This window comes from Pholcus phalangioides, unplaced genomic scaffold, assembly GCF_987345545.1.
Source record: "Pholcus phalangioides strain wild (caught in Gottingen) unplaced genomic scaffold, Ppha-v1.0 ptg000022l_1, whole genome shotgun sequence".
Classification (NCBI taxonomy): domain Eukaryota; kingdom Metazoa; phylum Arthropoda; class Arachnida; order Araneae; family Pholcidae; genus Pholcus; species Pholcus phalangioides.
The window spans coordinates 4,689,271-4,708,617 of NW_028301615.1; the positions used below are offsets into that span (position 1 = coordinate 4,689,271).

General features: G+C 36.4%; 1 protein-coding gene across 1 annotated transcript in view; it reads right to left on the reverse strand.

Moving 5' to 3' along the window:
• Polr1A (RNA polymerase I subunit RpI1) overlaps nt 1-19,347 on the reverse strand; it is a 553,279-nt gene that overhangs the window by 59,253 nt on the left and 474,679 nt on the right. Inside the window, exons 26-27 of the mRNA XM_089249700.1 lie at nt 14,684-14,916; nt 3,218-3,357 (exon numbers count right to left, since the gene is read on the reverse strand). Coding sequence (XP_089105826.1) covers nt 3,218-3,357; nt 14,684-14,916 — 373 coding nt within the window. The remainder of the gene's footprint in view (nt 1-3,217; nt 3,358-14,683; nt 14,917-19,347) is intronic.

The following is a 19,347-nucleotide window of genomic DNA, read 5'->3' on the forward strand; positions in this document are numbered from 1 at the left end:
CACCTTCATTTTTTAATTAATTTTTATTTTCAATTAAAATGTAATCGTAATTAATTTTAATCAATTAATTTTTTAAATGAAAATTAATTGAAAGTTTTAAATAGTTTTAATTCTTAATTAATTTTTTATTAGTTTTTTTATTTCAAGTACGTTTGGCACCTGCGGACACTAGGTTGGGTCTCACCGATCGACATCTTCATTGTAAAAAATCGCCCCCCCCAACACATCACCCTGGATCCGCGCCTGTGTCAACTACAGGTTTTTCTAGAGTTTACTCCCCAAAAATCTTTACCGAGTCTCATCAGAATTCCAGGTATTCAAGTACACAAAGGAAAAAAAATATTTAGCTCTACTTGCCATTCCTCCATTGAAAAAAGATAATCTGCTCTAACAATGAATTGGCCTTGACCTTGAAAGACCTTTATTCTTCACTATCTTCATTTACAAATACTTTTTATAAAGGGTAACCACTTCCAAGAAAAGTATACACCCTTTTTTTCCTATAGAATAGTACGTTGGGTCAAAATGACCCAAACCACGGTTCTAGGTATAAGTGCTTATAGCTCTGGAACGCGAAATGGGAAGATAATAAAATTTTCGTGAATTAACATTCATATGGTATCATGAAAAGTCACGAAATTTGTTCAACATCTGCCAGTAAGTTTTCGAGATAAATGAAAACAAAGTTTGATTCGGGTCAAATTGACCCACTCCGCGGTTCTAGGGTTAAACACCTTTTACAAATTAAAGCCAAGGGTAAAATCATACTAATTTTTTATGCATTTGTATGTCAAACTTGCCATAAGGGTGTTCTTCTCTTGATGATGAGGTACAGACAGTGTTTATGACAGTGTTATGACAAAGTTTGAAGAGCTTTACGGTACTCTTTGGTTTGTAGGGGAAGGGGAGAGACATGGAATTTTTTTCCGGAGAAGAGTTACCACCCTTCAAAAAGCATTATACAAATACAACAAATACAACGCCACAACAGGCAAAATGCCCAACGAGGTGGCTGATAAAAAGATGCCCATAAAAATATGGTTGTCATATGTTTCAAAAATACAGCAACCCAATTAAAAATGCAATTAACACAAATTACAAACAATATATACACATGATAAAATATTATACGATGCCCATAAAGATTACTTATGGTTGTCTTATTCTAAGAATGGATAGCTTCTCGATTTACCCCAACATGTTTATCGTATTTCTTTTTAAACGTGTCAATTGTGTTACAATTTACTACCTCCGGGGGTAAGCTATTCCATTTATTAACAACCCTATTGGAGAAAAATTCCCTGCGACACCATAACCTTGCATTGTCCCTCACCAATCGATACTGGTGTCCCCTTGTAAAAGCAGTCGATTGGCGGTGTACTAAAAGTTCATGGTCCATCCTATCCATCCCATTGAAAATTTTGAACACTTCGATCATATCTCCTCGACACCTGCGTTCATCCAATGTAAACATATTCAAAAAATGAAGTCTTTCTTCATAACTCAAGCCCTGTGTGCCAATAAGGACACGCGTAGCTCTTCTCTGCACCCCTTCAACCAAGTCTATGTCCCTCTGTAGGTATGGTCTCCAAAACCTTACAGCATACTCCAGTCCAGGACGAACTAAGCCTCGAAAAAGAGGAAGAATGACTTTAGGAGAACGCGAGGAGACCTTTTTGAAAATGAGACCAAGCATTTTATTCGATTTTTTGACAACCGCTGAACAATGTTCAGAAAACTTAAGTCGCTCGTCAATGAGAATTCCCAAATCGGTGACTCTAGTTGCATCCGGGATAGTGACACCATTCAACTCGTAAGAGAACCGTGGGTTGTTCGAACCAAAATGAGCGACCATGCACTTATCTACGCTAAACGTCATGCTCCATTCATTTGCCCATGCTGCAATCTTGTTTAAGTTGGTCTGGAGCAACTCCCTATCGCTTTCATTCCCGATTACCCCCATTAGCTTCACATCATCTGCGAATTTGCTAGTAATTCCATCGATACCCTGATCGAGTTTATCGATAAAAAGTGAAAAAAGTATGGGGCCAAGGACACTTCCCTGAGGAACTCCACTTGTGACGTCTGTCCAACCAGAGAATTCCCCGTTCACCATAACTCGTTGCGACCTATCTCTTAACCACGATTCTATCCAATTCAGCAAGTTGCCCCCTATTCCAATCTCGTGTAAACGCCTCAAGAGTTTGCCATGTTGGACCCGATCGAATGCCTTCTGGATATCAAGGTAAACAACGTCGACATTTTTGCTCTTACCCAAAGCCTTAGTCACGTAATCATAGAAGCAAAGGAGGTTAGTTACACATGACTTCCCCTTCCTGAACCCATGCTGATTATCCGACAATACATTATTCTCGTCTATCCACTTCACAAACTGCCTTTTGATGATAATTTCCAAAATTTTCGAGAGGGAGCTCGTCAAACTCACTAATTAACAGAAATCGATTGAAATAGCATACAAAGGGTATTTGCACGCTAAAGAGTTGCACATCTGTCACGTTTAATGATTCTCGTCAGTCGTCGTTGGTCTGGTTCTTGCATGATCTTTTTCCGGCCACAGCGATGTCGTAGATTTAATTTTTTACCGAATTCTCAATATTCACAGTACACTCGTGAAATGGTTGTACGTGAAAATCCAAATTTCATCGCTACCTCGGAGATGCTATGTCCCATCTCTCGTGTGCCGACTATAACATCACGCTCAAACTCACTTAAATCCCGATAACCTGCCATTGTAGCAGCAGTACCGATCTAACAACTATACCAGACACTTGTTGTGTTATATAGGCGTTGCCGACCGCAGCACCATACTCTGATTGGTTCCATATCTCTTTATTTGCATACGCATGCCTGTATCAGTTTTTTTGGCTCTTCAGTTCATATTTTTTTAATTTTCGGCAATGTTTTGGTCATAGCAATGTTTTGCCCATCTATACACTTCAACATTACATGGGGGTGCAAAAATATGTGCTTGCCCTGGCCAACAGAGTATAATTATGGCCATGGCTCTGATAAAGGTTTTTCAGAAATTTCAATTGAGATTGTAAAAAAAAAACAGTTGTGATTGACATGCAATGGACATGTACACTCATTCAATTCTTTTCATAGATTAATATTTCCCCTAAAAATTCTACATCATTCATATACATGTTCAGTTCTAATTGACACTAGAGGTGACACAGAAAAGAATTATGCTTGCCTTTATTCGTGATTGCTTCATGGTCTTTTCTTTAACACTTTTTAATCTCTCTGATTCACTTTTTTGTGAAATTGTTTTGGTTTCGCTTCCTTCATTTTGCAAACAAATTGAGTCTTCCTCATTGTCAGAGATATCATCAACTGAAAAACAACATAGCTCATTCAATTAGTGAATAAGTATATAAATGCATGAACAGTAAAACTGTATTTCTAGTCCAAAACCAGATTTGGATGCCTTAAATCCCAATCCTTGCAAAAATAATATAAAATAATTTAACTTAAAGTGGGGTGACTTGGGTTCTTGCTCTATTTTTTTATTTTACATGACACCATAGCCATTGCGAATGAAAATGAAAGGTGATTTCAGGTCCAAACACAAGAGTGAGCCTCCCTAAAAATTTTGACCAGATCTCTCATATAATCACAGATGCCGCTGTACTTTAATTTACCTGAGTCCCGGAACCCAGGGTATTAAAAAAATGTGGGTCCCTTTTGAGTGAAAGCGAGTCCCTCTCGAAAAACATGCCCAAAAAAGTATGCCCACCCTCATTTCTCCCCATAATTCACTGGTATATCTATGAATTTTTTCCAGCATGCCCCAGGTTTTTCATCACCTGCTTATATCTCTTCAATGAGACAGAGCAGCGGGCCATGTTCTGGTAGGAGGAGGAGGCAGTTCTGTGAATCAAATGATTCATTTCTAAAAACATGCTCTATCCAAAAAGGTTCATTTACTTTCATCGTCTACTAGTAGGAAAAGCTTACAAAGAAGCCCATTAATGAGAATTTAACATATGTTATGTAGCACATATAAAAAATCTAAACCCAGCTTATAACATTCCCATTCAGAACATTTTTCCACTTGGTACAACTGATTTTTATAGGGTCCTAACTTTAAGCAATTCTTATTAAGATTTCCTGTTTGAAGTGTTTTCCTGCTTACGACTTTTTTTATAACAGTTTTTTGAAAAACGTTATAAGCAGTACCCACTGTAATTAAAAGTTAGAGAAACACACATTTATATATTTACTAATAGATTGATTTATTAATTCCCTTCCGATTGATTTTTTATTTCTTTAAAAAAATTCAGTACACACTCTCTCAGACACTTATCTTCCGATTCTCTATTCATATGAGCAAGGATTTCATACAAATCCTTTCGAAGCGATTTCAATGCTGGGCAGGCATCATGTTGGATGGCCACACACTTCTCCATGTCTTTGAAAGAGGCACTGTGACTGGTGTGAGGTATAGGGATGAGGTCTTGGAGCCCTATGTTCGCCTTTTCAGGGGTGCAGTTGGCCCTGAGTTCATTTTAATGGACGATAACGCGAGGCCACATAGAGCTCTTCTGCTCGACGATTTTCTAGAGAGTGAGGATATTCGCCGGATGGATTGGCCAGCCAGATCTCCAGACCTTAACCCTATAGAGCATGTCTGAGACGCTCTGGGGAGGGCAATTGAAACTCGCAACCCCCCTCCGGGAACCATCCAGGGAATGAACACAGCGTTGCTGAACGAGAGGGACCAATTGCCACAGGAAATGATAAACTGCCTTATTTCAAGTATGAAATCATGCTGCGAGACCTGTATATCTGTGAAAGGGGACCATACCCCCTATTAACCTATTTTTTTGTTTATTCTGCAACCACTGTTTCATACCTTCAGACTCCAACGAGTGTTACGCACAATCATGCGTGTGTATTACAATTATTGAATGGTTATTTGTTTTGTATTGTATCAATGTATGTACATATCAAATTTCATTAAAATCGGTACAGTAGTTCTAGAGATAATCGACCAAGTCTGCAAATTCTCTTAATCTTACACCAGTGTATCTAAGGCTGCAACTAGATACTTTCTCAAATGAGACAGGAACACATTTCGGCACCCAGTGTAATGTAGAAGAGGCAGTTATAAAGGGTGAATTCTCGAAATTACCACTAAACAATCGCGGGTTCCAAACCCGAATTTTCACCAAATGCAAAATCGGGGAGGGCACCCCCCCCCCAAGGAAGAAAGAATTAAAACTATTTTTGTAGAAAATTAAAATATTGGAGAAAATAGTCATTTATACTATGTTAATTTAAAATTCTTTTGAGCTTCAATGATCCACAATTTCTGTGGAAGAAATCTTTTTGCCCCTCCTAAAGCCAATTCTGCATACACACCAGTGATTTTAACGATATGAAACAGTGACTACCACATAGCAGCTAGATGACGAAACCAAATACTCAAGGTAGAGTTTTTACATGTTCGATTTTTTTTAACGATCTCAGAAAATAGTTGATAAGGTTTTCACGGCCATCATTTGATGAAAATTGTTTGTTTGGGTTCGAAGACAGTCGTCCATTACTTAATTATCAACGTTTCCCCAACACTAATGGTTGGCATCATCAGTAGAATTGATAAAACTGGATCAAAAGTCAAGTTTTCCGGTGTCTCAGGTTGTATTTATGTACATGAGTGGCTTGACATACACTATTGTTTTGTGATTGGTCAGTTGATCCTATGGCTGGCAACGAATTGAAAACAGTTCTTATGCTGGGAGAACCTGATTAGCCAAGAGATGTAGATTTATCTGATTGGCTGTTGTCATCATTCTGTTGCTGGATCTTGAAGGGGAAAATGTTTTACAATTTGAACACGCATTCCAAATCCTTTATGATTTTTCAAACTTACGCATTCACAATCTTGTAAGAACAAGGCGAATTCACAGTGTATAGGCAGCTGTCTTTGAATGCTGGCAGATAGCCGCAAAAGTACCGTAATCTCCAATATATAACTGGAGGGGTGAAAATCCGTAGGGGAGTAAAAACTTCGAAATTCTCTTTGAAAATTCTGTACATGGCCCCTCATTAAGAGGAACTAAATATCTTTAACAACCAGCATGTATATTTGTGTCTGGAAAATTCACCAACAAACAATTCACCACCATGCAATTCACAGCTAGGAAAATCCATGACTAACAATTCACCAACAACAGTTCAATGCGAGTCAGTTAGCAAGGGATGGAGTTACTGAGTCAGTGAGTGAGAGAGGGAGTGAGTTACTGAGTGAGTGAGTGAGTGAGAGAGGGAGTGAGTTACTGAGTCAATAAGCGAGTAAGTCCATCAATGAGTGAGCAAGCTACTGAGTGCGCGTGAGTAAGCGGGAGAGTGAGTGAGGGAGTGAATGAATTAGTTAGTTACTTTTAACCTAGTAGTGTCACAAATAATGAAAAAAATATGATTGTTCTATATTATATTGTCTATATTATAATACTGATTTAATGGCATACTTATATACTTCAGTGGTTTCAGCTCAGCGTGATTCAAACGTATGAGCCAGGGTTGGTAAAAAAACCAAAAAACCAGGGTTTTTTTCAGTTTAAACCAGGTTTAAACCAGTTTTTTGTTTTGTTTAAAATAGTATTAACATTAAAAACAATAAAAGTTCTGAAAAATCATTGAAACTTTTAATTATTATAATAAAATGTTTATTAATGGTAATTAACACTATTCCCATATTAATTAATAAATATTTTACATTTTAATAAAAACCAACTTTTGCAATTTAATTATTTTTTGCTTAACTCAATGGATTACTGTGTGTTGGAAAATTCTTTCAATGTTATTATTAATCATATAACATATGAAGGTTTTTCTTTAGTTACTTTCAGTAGACTTAATTAGGAAGCTATTTTGCAAAAAGTAATAAAAATTAGGTGAATATAATGTATTTAATGAAGCATAAATAATGCAGATTAATTAGCAATGATTTACGATATACAGGATGATTATAACTAAGGTTCTGATTTCAAAACACTGTAAAAAAAGAACAATTGTCAGAATGACGTGAAAATTGACATGAATATTCCTGAAAAAATTAAATTTTATTTGGTAAAGGGGAAAAATAATTAAAAATGTAAAATTAATGACATCACCCAACATGTGGGAAATTTGCTCACAGAATGGAAACGATAGCCAGCCATGGCAAAATGATAACTTAATTATAGCATTGCACGATTTCATAATTCATGGAAACATCACAAAAAACAAAGTAATTGAACAAATAACTACAACTTACTAAAGAAATGTTAAATATGTTGTCTACCATGTTCTGGCTATGAGGTGAAAGCTCAAAAATTCTTGTTCAACAACAGATCAGAGTATGCCATGGTTAAGATGTGCATGTGCTTGAACTTCAGCTTTATTAAATCAAACGCGTCCCACGTTAATATTTCTGAGGAACGTCTAACATATAGCTGATGTGCTGGAGATTGCAATTCACCAAAGTTCGCAATCTGACCACTGTTTATGACATTTTGAGGTACCTCCCACAGCCAGAAGTTGCAAGGGTTAAGGTGCATCCTGTCAAAATGGGTCTTCAGCAGCTGCTTTGCTGGTATTGCAATGTGCATCTTGATAGAAGTTCTGTCCACACACTGATGCTGTGGAAGTGCCAAAATGATGTGGTTGCACAAAATAGATTATACTGCTGGCCAAGTACAGCACCACCTACTTGCACTTTTTTTTCCTTTTGCGAAAGAAACTTCCACTGCTTCAGGAGTATCTATGCATATTTTCAAGTCATTCTGACCAGTAGTTCTTATTGAATAGTTTTGGAATCAAAACTTCAAATTATAATCACCCTGTATACAGCTGATTATTTTTCATAAATCTGTTATTATTACACAGTAGAAACTTGATTAACTGGGTTTACCATTAAAGTATAAAAAAAAACCAACTATTGAATATTAAGACTGAGAGATATACAGTAGGAGATGTGCAACTTCTTATATGAAAGAAAATGAAAATGTATGTGAGGTAATGTAACTACTACTTCACCAAACACCAACTCTGGCCATATCGCTATATTGCAATTTACTGCCATTAGTGAGATGGGTTGGAAGTGAAGGTGCTGTCTATCGGTAGTCGCCTCCAGTTCGTTTTGGGAAAATATCTTATCTATATACTCCCTTGGGTTCGAACAATGTAACTACTAGTACACTAGTCTTTGTCCTTTAAGGACAGCTGGTGTCTATTGGATTATAGGACCACCTGCCCCTAGTATGATGGTGTCACTACTGTTGCTGCTTGTTTGTGAAGGGAAAAAGAAAGCTGTGAGATAATACACCACTAAATTTAGATGTGTGATGCAATCCTTATTCATGAATTTGCTAAAGATATATAGAGCATCAGAATGTAGCAAAAGGTTAGACAATGTTGTAAGAATGAGAAATTTTGGCTTTTGTATATAAATTTAAATAACTAAGAAACTTCATATGAAAAAAAAATATATATTCTGGCCACATTTATAAGCCTTTTTGAAAAAACCACTTATAAAATCTCATGTCATTTAAAGATATACCATCAGAATGTACCCTAAGGATATAAAATGTGGTAGCAATGAAAAATTTTGGCTAATAATGAACCAATACAATATTTTTCAAAAAAAAATAAAAAATAAAAGATATTTAGGCCACTTTTATTTGATTTTTTGAAAAAACCACATGGTTTAAACCAAACAACCGTGCGTATGACTCCCTCGATTATTGAATCCTCCTTCTAAGTCAAATATGGAGAAACCCTTTCTTATATAGTGAGTTTTCCCATCCCAAAACAAACCTATTCACAAAATTTGGTATTTATAGCTTCAGCGGTTTTGGCTCGGTAATGAAGAATCAGTCAAGACATGTTATTTTTATATACAGTATATTGATGTAGATACACACTAATTCACACCAGTGAAGTCAAGTGTGAACCAAAGTGTTTGTGAAGTGGGAACCAAATTTTTGTGTCCCTTCTTGAAATTTTAGGTATTTCGTGCATTATAGCACATCAATGGCATCTCTGATATAATTACCCCATATTTTTTCTTGCTTACTTTTATCATAACCTGCATTTTAAGGTTTCATGAAACCATTGCAAAACTTTGTTTACAGAGCTTAGTGATTGCATGTTACAGTCTTGATAGAAGTTTGCTTTGGTAGGTATATTTATTGTTTCAATTATGGGTGATAAATTATCTAATTAAATGAATTTGTTAATTAATAGTTGCTTCATTAGTGAAATGTTTAAGAATTGTGGGGTGACTTGAAGACAGTATTTTATATTAGTTATTTCAGGAAAAAGAATAACCATTGATGACATGGATAGTCTAAACCAATGATTCCCAATGTGGGCATTAACGCTCCCTGGGGAGCTATGGAATGTTCAAGGGGGCCGTAGTAGCTACAGGTATAACATAGGATCCTATGAGTTAGATTGCGATGGGAAAAAAATTTCTGAAGGGGGGTGATGGAACAAAAAAGGTTAGGAAACTCTTTTTGAAAAATGAAGCACTTTCATTTCTAGTTCTTTGTTGAGTATTGTATACATTGTTTATGATTCTGCATGCCCTAGACAATGGAATGCTGTTGGGTTGCATCAGAATCACCAAAACTAGAATAGGCCTATACATCCAACTGCTTTGTAATGCAAACTGTTGCTTCACCTATACATGAAATGTGGACCATAATTTTGAATGATATATGTTTGTTACTATCCAAGACTATGGAGTAGTAAATACAAATTTTTTTTTCCATCCAGACAGAAGTTTTAATGGCTACTCTACTTGTTGAACCCTCAAACTAAGCAAATGAAAAATTAATAAACCAAATGGTCCACATACACCCCCCCCCCCCCAAATACCCTTGAAAAGGATACAATTTATACTTTGGCAGAATCATTAATTGTAATCTACAACATTTGTACTATTTGGCAATATATTAATGATTCCCAGCTCAATTACACAAATTTTGTAGATAGGATTTGGTAAAAAAAGTAGGAAAAATAGGACAAAAGTAGGATATTGTACAAAAAGTGGGACGAGTGGAAGCCCTGTAATCATAATAGAACCAAAAATAAACAAATAAACCATCTCATTTTATTGTACTTTCACCAGGTTCGTGTTTTTCCCCTCTTCTTTGATATAAATTCATGGGTTTTTTGGACGTTAGTGTTAGAGAACAGTGTATACTTTTTCCCGGGTACTCTAAGTAATTTTATTTCACTTGGGCCCTATTGTTTTAGTGTAGTGAATAGAGATAGTTAGCTAATACTAATAAGTATAAATTGTACTTTGTAGCTCAATACCTTTTTTACGGGTGTATTTCATTCTTTATATACATATATATTTTTTTGCGATTCAATGTTGAGCATTTTATTTTATTTTATTTTTTTCGCACAATCTTTTACATATATTTTGCATCGTAATGTATTTTACGTTATTTTCATTTTCTGTTAATGTTTCTCATTTTCCTATTTTTAAGTATAATTATCTAGTTTTTTGCAATAGTATGCCTCAACCTCAACTAATGTTGTGTAGAGCTTGTGAAAGGAGGTTTCTCTGATCTAGAGGGATCATTGGCGTAGGCAAAGGGGGGCTAGGTTTTCTAACCCCCCCCCCCCCAAGCCAAGATTATATAGTGCTATTTGGCAGAAAAAAACTTAAACCCCACTGAAAAAAAATTGAAACCCCCCTTGAGAAAATTCTGTGTACGCCTATGGTGAGGATGCATCATGAATTATTAGTACAACATAATTAGACTGCTTTCACAAGGGGTAAAGATTGGTACATTAGATTACAAGGTATCAATTGGTAAAGGACAATTCTGGGTTATGGTGTCGCAGGGTATTCTCTGATAGGGTTGTTAATAAATCGAATAGCTTACTTCTCAGGGGTAATAAATTCTAACAAAATTAACACGTTAAAAAAAAAAGATAAACATGTTGGGGTAAATATCGATAGTGTTATTTTGGAAGAAAAAACGTAAACCCCCAAAAGGGAAAAAATCTGAATCCTCCTCCAGAAAATTCAGTGTATACCTATGAGGGGGATAGTAGCTGATGGTTTCTAGTTTCAAGTGTAAGGGGTGTTTGGATAAGGCAAAGTTGGAACTCAAGGTCAAAGCGTTACGAAAAAAGTTAGGGTTTTAGAGGGCCCGGTTATAATGGAGCCACTTGTCGTCGAGCCACCTGTTCATGAAGAAGCAATCTCCACGAACGACAGTTTAGAGAGCGAATGGGTGATCATGGATGAGTTAGAGGGGGATAGTGATGGAGGTTTAATCATCTGTGATTCTATGGTTAGAGAACTGGGGAACAGAGTGTATAGGGATTTTCGAGTGCTGTTGTTTTTCTGGGGGAAAGATTAGCAATGTTCGAGACATTTTTCATCGTCGAAAGCTCCCCGTGTGAGTAATCCAGTGGGCAGGAACAAATCAGGTTAGAGTGGATCCACAATTTCAATTTAGGCCTGAAGGACATTTGCTCCTCACTTGGGATCACATCCTTGGAGCTACCCGCATTTAACAATAGGTGGCTTTGTTGGGATAGGATTCATTTGAATAGGAGGGGGTCTGGGAGGTTTATGATAGGCTTAGGTCAGGTTTTTTACTGCCAGACCATGTAGACGGGAATGCGGGTTAGTTAATGACAATAGCAACAATATTGACGGGGAATTACCCATCACTGACTTGAATGGCTTCTCGATTGACTCTAAATCACAGGACAAATTAAAATGTGTGATAATTAGAGATAATGATATTCAATATATGGGTGTTGTGTCGGGTAATAAAACATTCAACAATATTCAAGTGGAAGACGTGGCGGTCCTAAATCTTCTAAAAAATGTATGTGCTAACAAAGCACCAGGACCAGATGATATCTATCCCAGGGTCCTCAGGGAATGCGCTAATGAATTTTTGGAGCCAGTTGCATAGATATACAGGAGTAGTGTTGCTGAGGGTATCATTCCAAGGGATTGGAAACTTGCTAATGTTGTTCCAATATTTAAGGGTAGTAGAGAAACTGTGTCCAATTATCGTCCAGTGAATTTGAAGAGCTCCCTCTCAAAAATTTTGGAAATTAATACCAAAAGACAATTGGTGAAGTGGATAGACAAGAATAATGTATTGTTGGATAATCAGCATGGGTTCAGAAAGGGGAAGTCATGTGAGACTAACCTCTCCTTTGCTTCTATGATCACATAATGAGGGCTTTAAGTAAGGGAAAAAATGTAATGTTGTTTATCTCGATTTCCAGATGGCATTCGATAGGGTCGAACATGGTAAACTCTTGAAGCGTTTATATGAGATTGGTGGCAACTTGCTGAATTGGATAGAATCGTGGTTAAGAGATAGGTCGCAACGAGTTATGGTGAATGGGGAATTTTCTGGTTGGACAGGTGTCACAAGCATAGGCGGAGATAGACTTGGAAGTCTGGGGGGGGGGGGCATGATGATGATGTCAATTCATATATACATTAGATCAGTCGACTCCACCTTTGGCGCTGGGGGGCAATGCTCCGCCACGACCCCGTATCTCTGCCCATGGTCACAAATGGAGTTCCTCAAGGCAATGTCATTGGGTCCATACTTTTTCTCTTTCTATAGATAAACTTGATCAAGGTATCAATGGGATTGTTAGCAAATTAGCAGATGACGTGAAGCTAATGGAGGTAATCAAGAATCAAAGCGATAGGGAGTTACTCCAGAGACCCACTTAAACAGGATTGCAATATGGGCAAATGAATGGAGCATGCCGTTTAGCATTGAAAAGTGCATGGTTGCTCATTTTGATTCGAATAACCCACGGGTCTCTTACTAGTTGACTGGTGTCACTACCTCGGATGCAACTGGGGTCACAGATTTGGGAATTCTCATTGACGAGTGGCCTCGGTTTTCTGAACATTGTTCAGCGGTGGCCAAAAAAGTAAATAGAATGCTTGGTTTCATTTTCAAAAAAGTATCTTCGCGTTCTCCTAAAGTCATTCTCCCACTTTTTTGAGGCTTAGTTCGTCCTGGACTGGAGTATGCTGTAAGGTTTTGGATACCATACCTACAGAGAGACATAGACTTGGTTGAAGGGGTGCAGAGAAGAGCTACACGTGTCCTTATCAGCACACGGGGCTTGAGTTATGAAGACAGACTTGATTTTTTTTAACATGCTTACATCGGATGAACACAGATGTCGGGGAGATATGATCAAAGTGTTCAAAATTTTCGATGGGATGGATAGGATAGACCATGAATTATTATTACACCGTCAATCGACTGCTTTTACAAGGGGAAACCAGTATCGATTGGTAAGGGACAATGCATGGTTATGGTTTCGCAGAGAATTTTGCTCTAAATGGGGTTGTTAATAGATAGAATTTTACTACCTCAGGGGGTTAGCTATTCCAACACAATTGACACGTTTAAAAAATATGATATGTTGGGGTAAATCGAGAAGCTATCCATATACTTGGAATAAGACAACCATACATATTCTTTATGGGCATTGTATAATATTTTATCATGTATATATATATATATATATATTGTTTGTAATTGCATTTTAATTGAATTGCTGTATTTTTGAAATATATGACATCCATATTTGTTATATACATCTTTTTCCTCAGCCACTTTGTTGGGCATTTTGCCTGTTAATAGGAGTGGAGTTGTATTTGTATCCTTGAAAAAAAAACCTTTCTAGTGGTAACTTTTGGTAAAAAATTTTAATTCCTAAAGGAGATAATGCAGAAATGAGCACAATCTGAACCCAAGTAACTCCACGTTAAGGTATATCTAGTACATTGTGTTAACTATTATTTTTTTCCATTGTGTGATTTGATTTTAATCATATACCAAAGGCGTGCCTCTCGAACCATGTGTAAGCATTATGATGGCCCTCTCATATCATGCAATATTAAACTTACCCCCCTAAATACCCTTGTTTAATGGTGCATCTCATTAAATTACACAGCTGTAATGCAAAATGCAGAAGAGAAATCTTCTTTCAAAACTAACATTTCTATTTATGTTGCTGTAATTGAAAAATGATAGTATTTCTACAATACTGTATTTTTTAGCCTACCCCACATAGCATTTGGATTTTTAAAAACATGATTTAGAAGGCTTGAGGGGCTTACTCAGATGTGATCATGGCCCAGCATCTACAGCAGGGCCCCTAGGCTGGGATCTCTTGTAGACCCTAGTCAGATTTTTCATGGGGCCCTTCATAGGGAATTTACAGTGTGAAAAAAAAACCAATAACCATCTGAGGCCACAGAGCTGGAACCCTATCAACCCCGTTTTTATTTATTTCTTAAGTCCTTTTCTTCCAGAAATTGACAAGTTCAGTTTTGAATTGTTCAGTTTGTAGAACATGCAAAAAATAGTGATTATTAGGAGGTTTAATTTTACCTCATAATGAGTTTTAACTCTATATCAATAATCATAATACTAAAATACAAAATATTAATTTTTTTTTATTTATGTGACGAGTTCAAAAAGTAATTACAAACAGCAAGTTTCAGCACTCACACCAAAAGAATGTTGAAAATTGTTCTGTTTTTCTTCAACTATTTTTTCAGGTCCAAAACATCTGATTCATTTCTGAAACATTTGCAAGTAAGCAAATGGCTGTATTTCAAATAAAAGGAATGATAACTAACCTGTGTCCTTTATTTTTTCTTCCTCATTAGGTTCTTCATACTCTGACTCTTGATTATGACGATTTTTTAATTTTGTTGAAACAGTATCGCCATCTCCTTCCCCATCATCAGAGGAATCACCTTCCAAATTAGAAGGCTCATTCACCGAAATAATATTTTCAACTTCAGGAGCTGGACCTATGTCTTCATTATACATAGCAGATCTTTGTGACTTAGGAGCATAACTCACTAGCCTAGAAATATCAAACAAACAAATTTTCCCATAACCTTGATCAAATTTACATGATTTTTTTTTACAATGCACCCTAAAATCATCGCGCAATGAAATTTAGTAGACTGTTTTACCTTCATCTAAATATAAATTTAATGCAATACTGGATCAAAATTTGGAGGGGAGAAAAAGAGCTTACACACAAATTTCATCTACAACAATGCTTCAAAGGTCATTCTGTCAACATGGTTGACAAGTTTTATCAAAAAGTCATTCAAGCAGGTGAAACATGGAGAAAAATTGCATCAGTCCCATAAATCAAATAACCTTAGTAATCTTACGATGAATGGCTGCACAAAGACAATATCCTTTACTCATATATGATATTCCATAGAACGTAAAATAATAAAACCACAGTAAATTTTATTTAATTTGATCTGTTTAAAATTTTAATTTAAGGCACTTAAATATCCTGATGGTTTTTTTTTTGAATCAGTTTTAAAAAAATATTTTATACAGTGATCTCTCACTTATACGTTTCTCTCAGTTATAAGGTGATTTTTTGTGCTCCCAGCCAGAAGGGATAGGAAAATAATACTAGTTCTTTTTCATTTATATGACTCATTTTGCGAAATACCTCTCAAATATCAGTCGCAGAAAGTTCAGATTTTTTTGCTTTCTCCCCAAAAGATGATTACTTAAAGAATCTAAACAGATTTTCAATGAAGCTTCCAAGTGTAACTAAATTTGCAATAATTCAGCATATTCTAATTATTCAATTTAATATATAGATAGCATTCTCTTCTTTCCTTAGACCAGTGATTCTCAAGAGTCACAGAGCAGTTTTTTGGGCAAAAAACTATTTGCGGAGCACTAAAGTCAATGTCAGAAGTCACGCTTGAACTGTGTGCAACCACGATTTAGTTTGAATGTATGCCATGGCCAGATGTCCGGGTTTTGATAGAAATGCTGTTTTTAGAAACCAAGAGTAATTTTTTTATTAAGTCAAATTGCCAGTTTTCTGAACTTTTTTTCACGCTAATTTTTACTTGATCCTAGTTATTCTACCACAAGGTAAAATGATAGATAATTTTACCTGCTCTTTTTCCAAGAGAGTTGCTTCATATCTGAGCATTTCTGCAAGTTTTTGTGGAAGGATGTGGACAAGTTGGCAGAAGTTCTGGGATGATCCGGAGACAAAGAATAAATAGAGCTGCCCAGTGTAAATCTGAAACTAGTGGAATGGGCCAGAGAAAAAAAAAAATTGTTTTTCTCACACCATTCTTCAATTCCGACCTACCTGGAGCAATAAAGATGACAAGCTATGATAGATGACTATGCGGGGCAGTGCGCAGCCCACTTCATTGTGTAACTGCCTGCCTGCACACATGCCAGTTTCACATGGTTAAACTGAGGGTAGAATTATTCAAGGAGTGCTACCAAAAGGTTGTGAGGGATCAACAATCATCTAAGACTATTGGGGGGGGGGGGATCTTTCAAGATTTCTTGAGAACAACCTGGAGCAAGTTCATGATAAACTAACTCCAGTTACTAGGAGAACAGATCACTAGGGTGGGTCGAAAAAAATGAAATGTTTATTTTCAAATCGCTATAGTGGCCTCCTTTAATAAGAAGAAAAACAATGTAAAAAATTTAAAAATCGATTGATATCTTCCGGTCGTGCATCGGACTTGAAGTTTATGGAAATTGACGGAATTGAACATTTTTCTGAAATTTCTTAATATTACTTGAAATTCTAGGATCGCACGCTATTGTTTGTTATGTTCATTTTATGGTCGAATAAAGTAAAATAAACTAAAACATCATTAATATTTCAATGTTCCTTGGTTGCGCAACGTGTTCGAAAAAAAGGAATTCACCAAATTTTTGTTTTGTTTGCTTCAAGTTACGTTGTGTAACTCTTCGCCCGTTTTGTTAGAACAAACGACCCAGAATTCATCACAAGGAGGTGGTTGCATGTCCAGTTTCACACACACGCAACCCAATCACCGAAATAGACGTGTGCGTATAATTTATATTATACAGTATATCAAAGCTAGTCATCAAAATTAACACGTTCAAAATATGACTTTTGGGAGAAATCATTCATAAAACTGATCTTGATAATAACGTAGATCTGATGTTTAAGCTTCTCGTGCCTATATACTTTATTTCAGGCCTCAGTAACAAGTTTGATACATCCCTCGACTGTCTGAGTCCGTCGTAAAGCCTTTCGATGCCTCCGATGTCAGATTTGATGAATAATATATCATCATCACATACTTCCCGTAGCATTGGGGGAAGGATACAACAAGCAAGTATTCCGGTTAATAATTCCAGTGTGTATTCTGTAGCTTTAAAGTTTTTGTTACGTAGCACAAAGTATCTAATGGTTTTTCCTTTAAAGACGGATTGTCTTGCTTTAACCCTTTATATCTGACATTGTGAGAAGTAGAATAAGAGGAAAATTAAAATAAATTAAAATAAAAGCATAAATGTGATGTCAATAACAAATAGTTATCATGTAAATTATTTGGTAAGTCATTTTAGTTCTAATTAAAGAGAAACTGAAAAAAATTAGTCAGTTCGAAACAAATTTACTTACCCTGGTACTTTAAAGTACCATCTGGGTATAAAAAAGTTAAAGTTCTTCTATATCCAAGTTCTCTCGAATTTCATCAACAATCATAGCCAACAGTAAATTTTCAGGGTGTCCAAAGAACGCATTGGGTTCAACTACTAGGATTAACAACTTTAATATACTCTCTCTCTCATCAAACAAATACCACAATTTTTGAACTACTGGAAAAACATGTTTAGCTCATCATTGAAATACTTGTTTTTTTCATGTGGAACCACAGAGGCACGTACGATTTCAAGATGAAGAGAACTTCTGGTTCTCAAAAGGATTTGGCTAACTTAAGTATTCCTATAACCTTAGCACTCTATTGGCCGCATTTAGCCATCTAGAATGTGACAGACAACCAGGATCTCGAACTTACAAATCCCCTGGAAAATTTCCTGGCTTTATTGTTTTGGATATGCCTAATAAATACAGTACTACTCGTCTTTTCTCAGCATCTTTCTGTCTACTTCTAGAAACCAACAATCTACAGATTCATACTCCAACACAGAGAGCTTTCACATTCAGTAAGCTGTTATCAAATGGGCCCAGAAAAAGATTTTGGCCCTGTAGATGCACCATCTACATCTGTGGTTCCCGACTCCAAGGTGCGAATGCGAGCTGATTTCCCTGTTAAAAAATCTTGCCATAGAGAGCAACAGGCCTACAACGGTACAAATATTCAATCATTTCACTTCACTCATAATTTCAAATTTAGATGACAGCACTAAACATTCCCGCACAACAATAAATACGGCTCAGATTGTCAGGTGCACATATTTTGTTCCAGACTCGTAACGAAGCTGGACTGGAAGAGATCTCGGCAGCAGGATAAGACAGATGGCAGAGTCCTGACGTTCATTGATTCATTGCACCATCTATATACGGGAAAAAAATATGACGGAGAGGAATTTCGTTGAAATGGAGTAGATCAACGATTCACTATAGTGGTCTTTCCACGTGCAGTTTACAAGTGATCCAGTCAGACTCAGACAGTTGAGGGATATGCCTAAATTGTTACAAAGGCCTCAACTAAAGGATGTTACATGGAGATAGAGATAGCTACATCACAGATCAACGCTATTATCAAAATCAGTCATGCTTGATTTCTTCCAAAGGTCAGACCACCGAATTCTAGTCAATTGTAATAACTATTTTTCAAATATAGTGTGAATTGCACACGCCTAGTTTGGATGGTTGATTGGGTTGCGTGTGGGTGGAACTCGATGTGCAGCCACCTCCAAGTGATGAATTCTGGGTCGTTTTATTCTGACAAAATGGACAAAAAGCTGCACAATGAAACCAGCAAAAATTTGGTAAATTCCTTTTTTTCGAACAGGCTGCGCAACCAATAAACATTAAAATATTAATGATGTTTTAATCTATTTTACTTTATTGAACCATAAAATAAGCGTAACAAACTTTTGCGTGTTGATCATAGAATTTTATCTAATATTAAAAAATTTAAGAAAAATGCCCGATTTCATAAATTTTCATAAACTTCAAGTTCGATGCGCGACCGGAAGATATAAACCAATTTTAAAATTTTTTACGTCATTTTTCTTCTTATTAAAGGAGGCAATTTTTCCCCACTATAGCGATTCGAAAATAAAAATTCAGTTTTTTTGGACACACCTTACAACAGATCACCCCTCCCCATCACATTGAATAACGCAGCAATTGGTACCATCACCCCTCAAGAAATGTCACCAGAGCATGGAGATGCAAAGATTTCACTGACATGATGACCACTTTTTCCCATAGTCACCGGTGGTCCAGAGGTGACACAGAAGGACTTGGGATATAGAGTGCAGGGGTGGAAAATGGAAA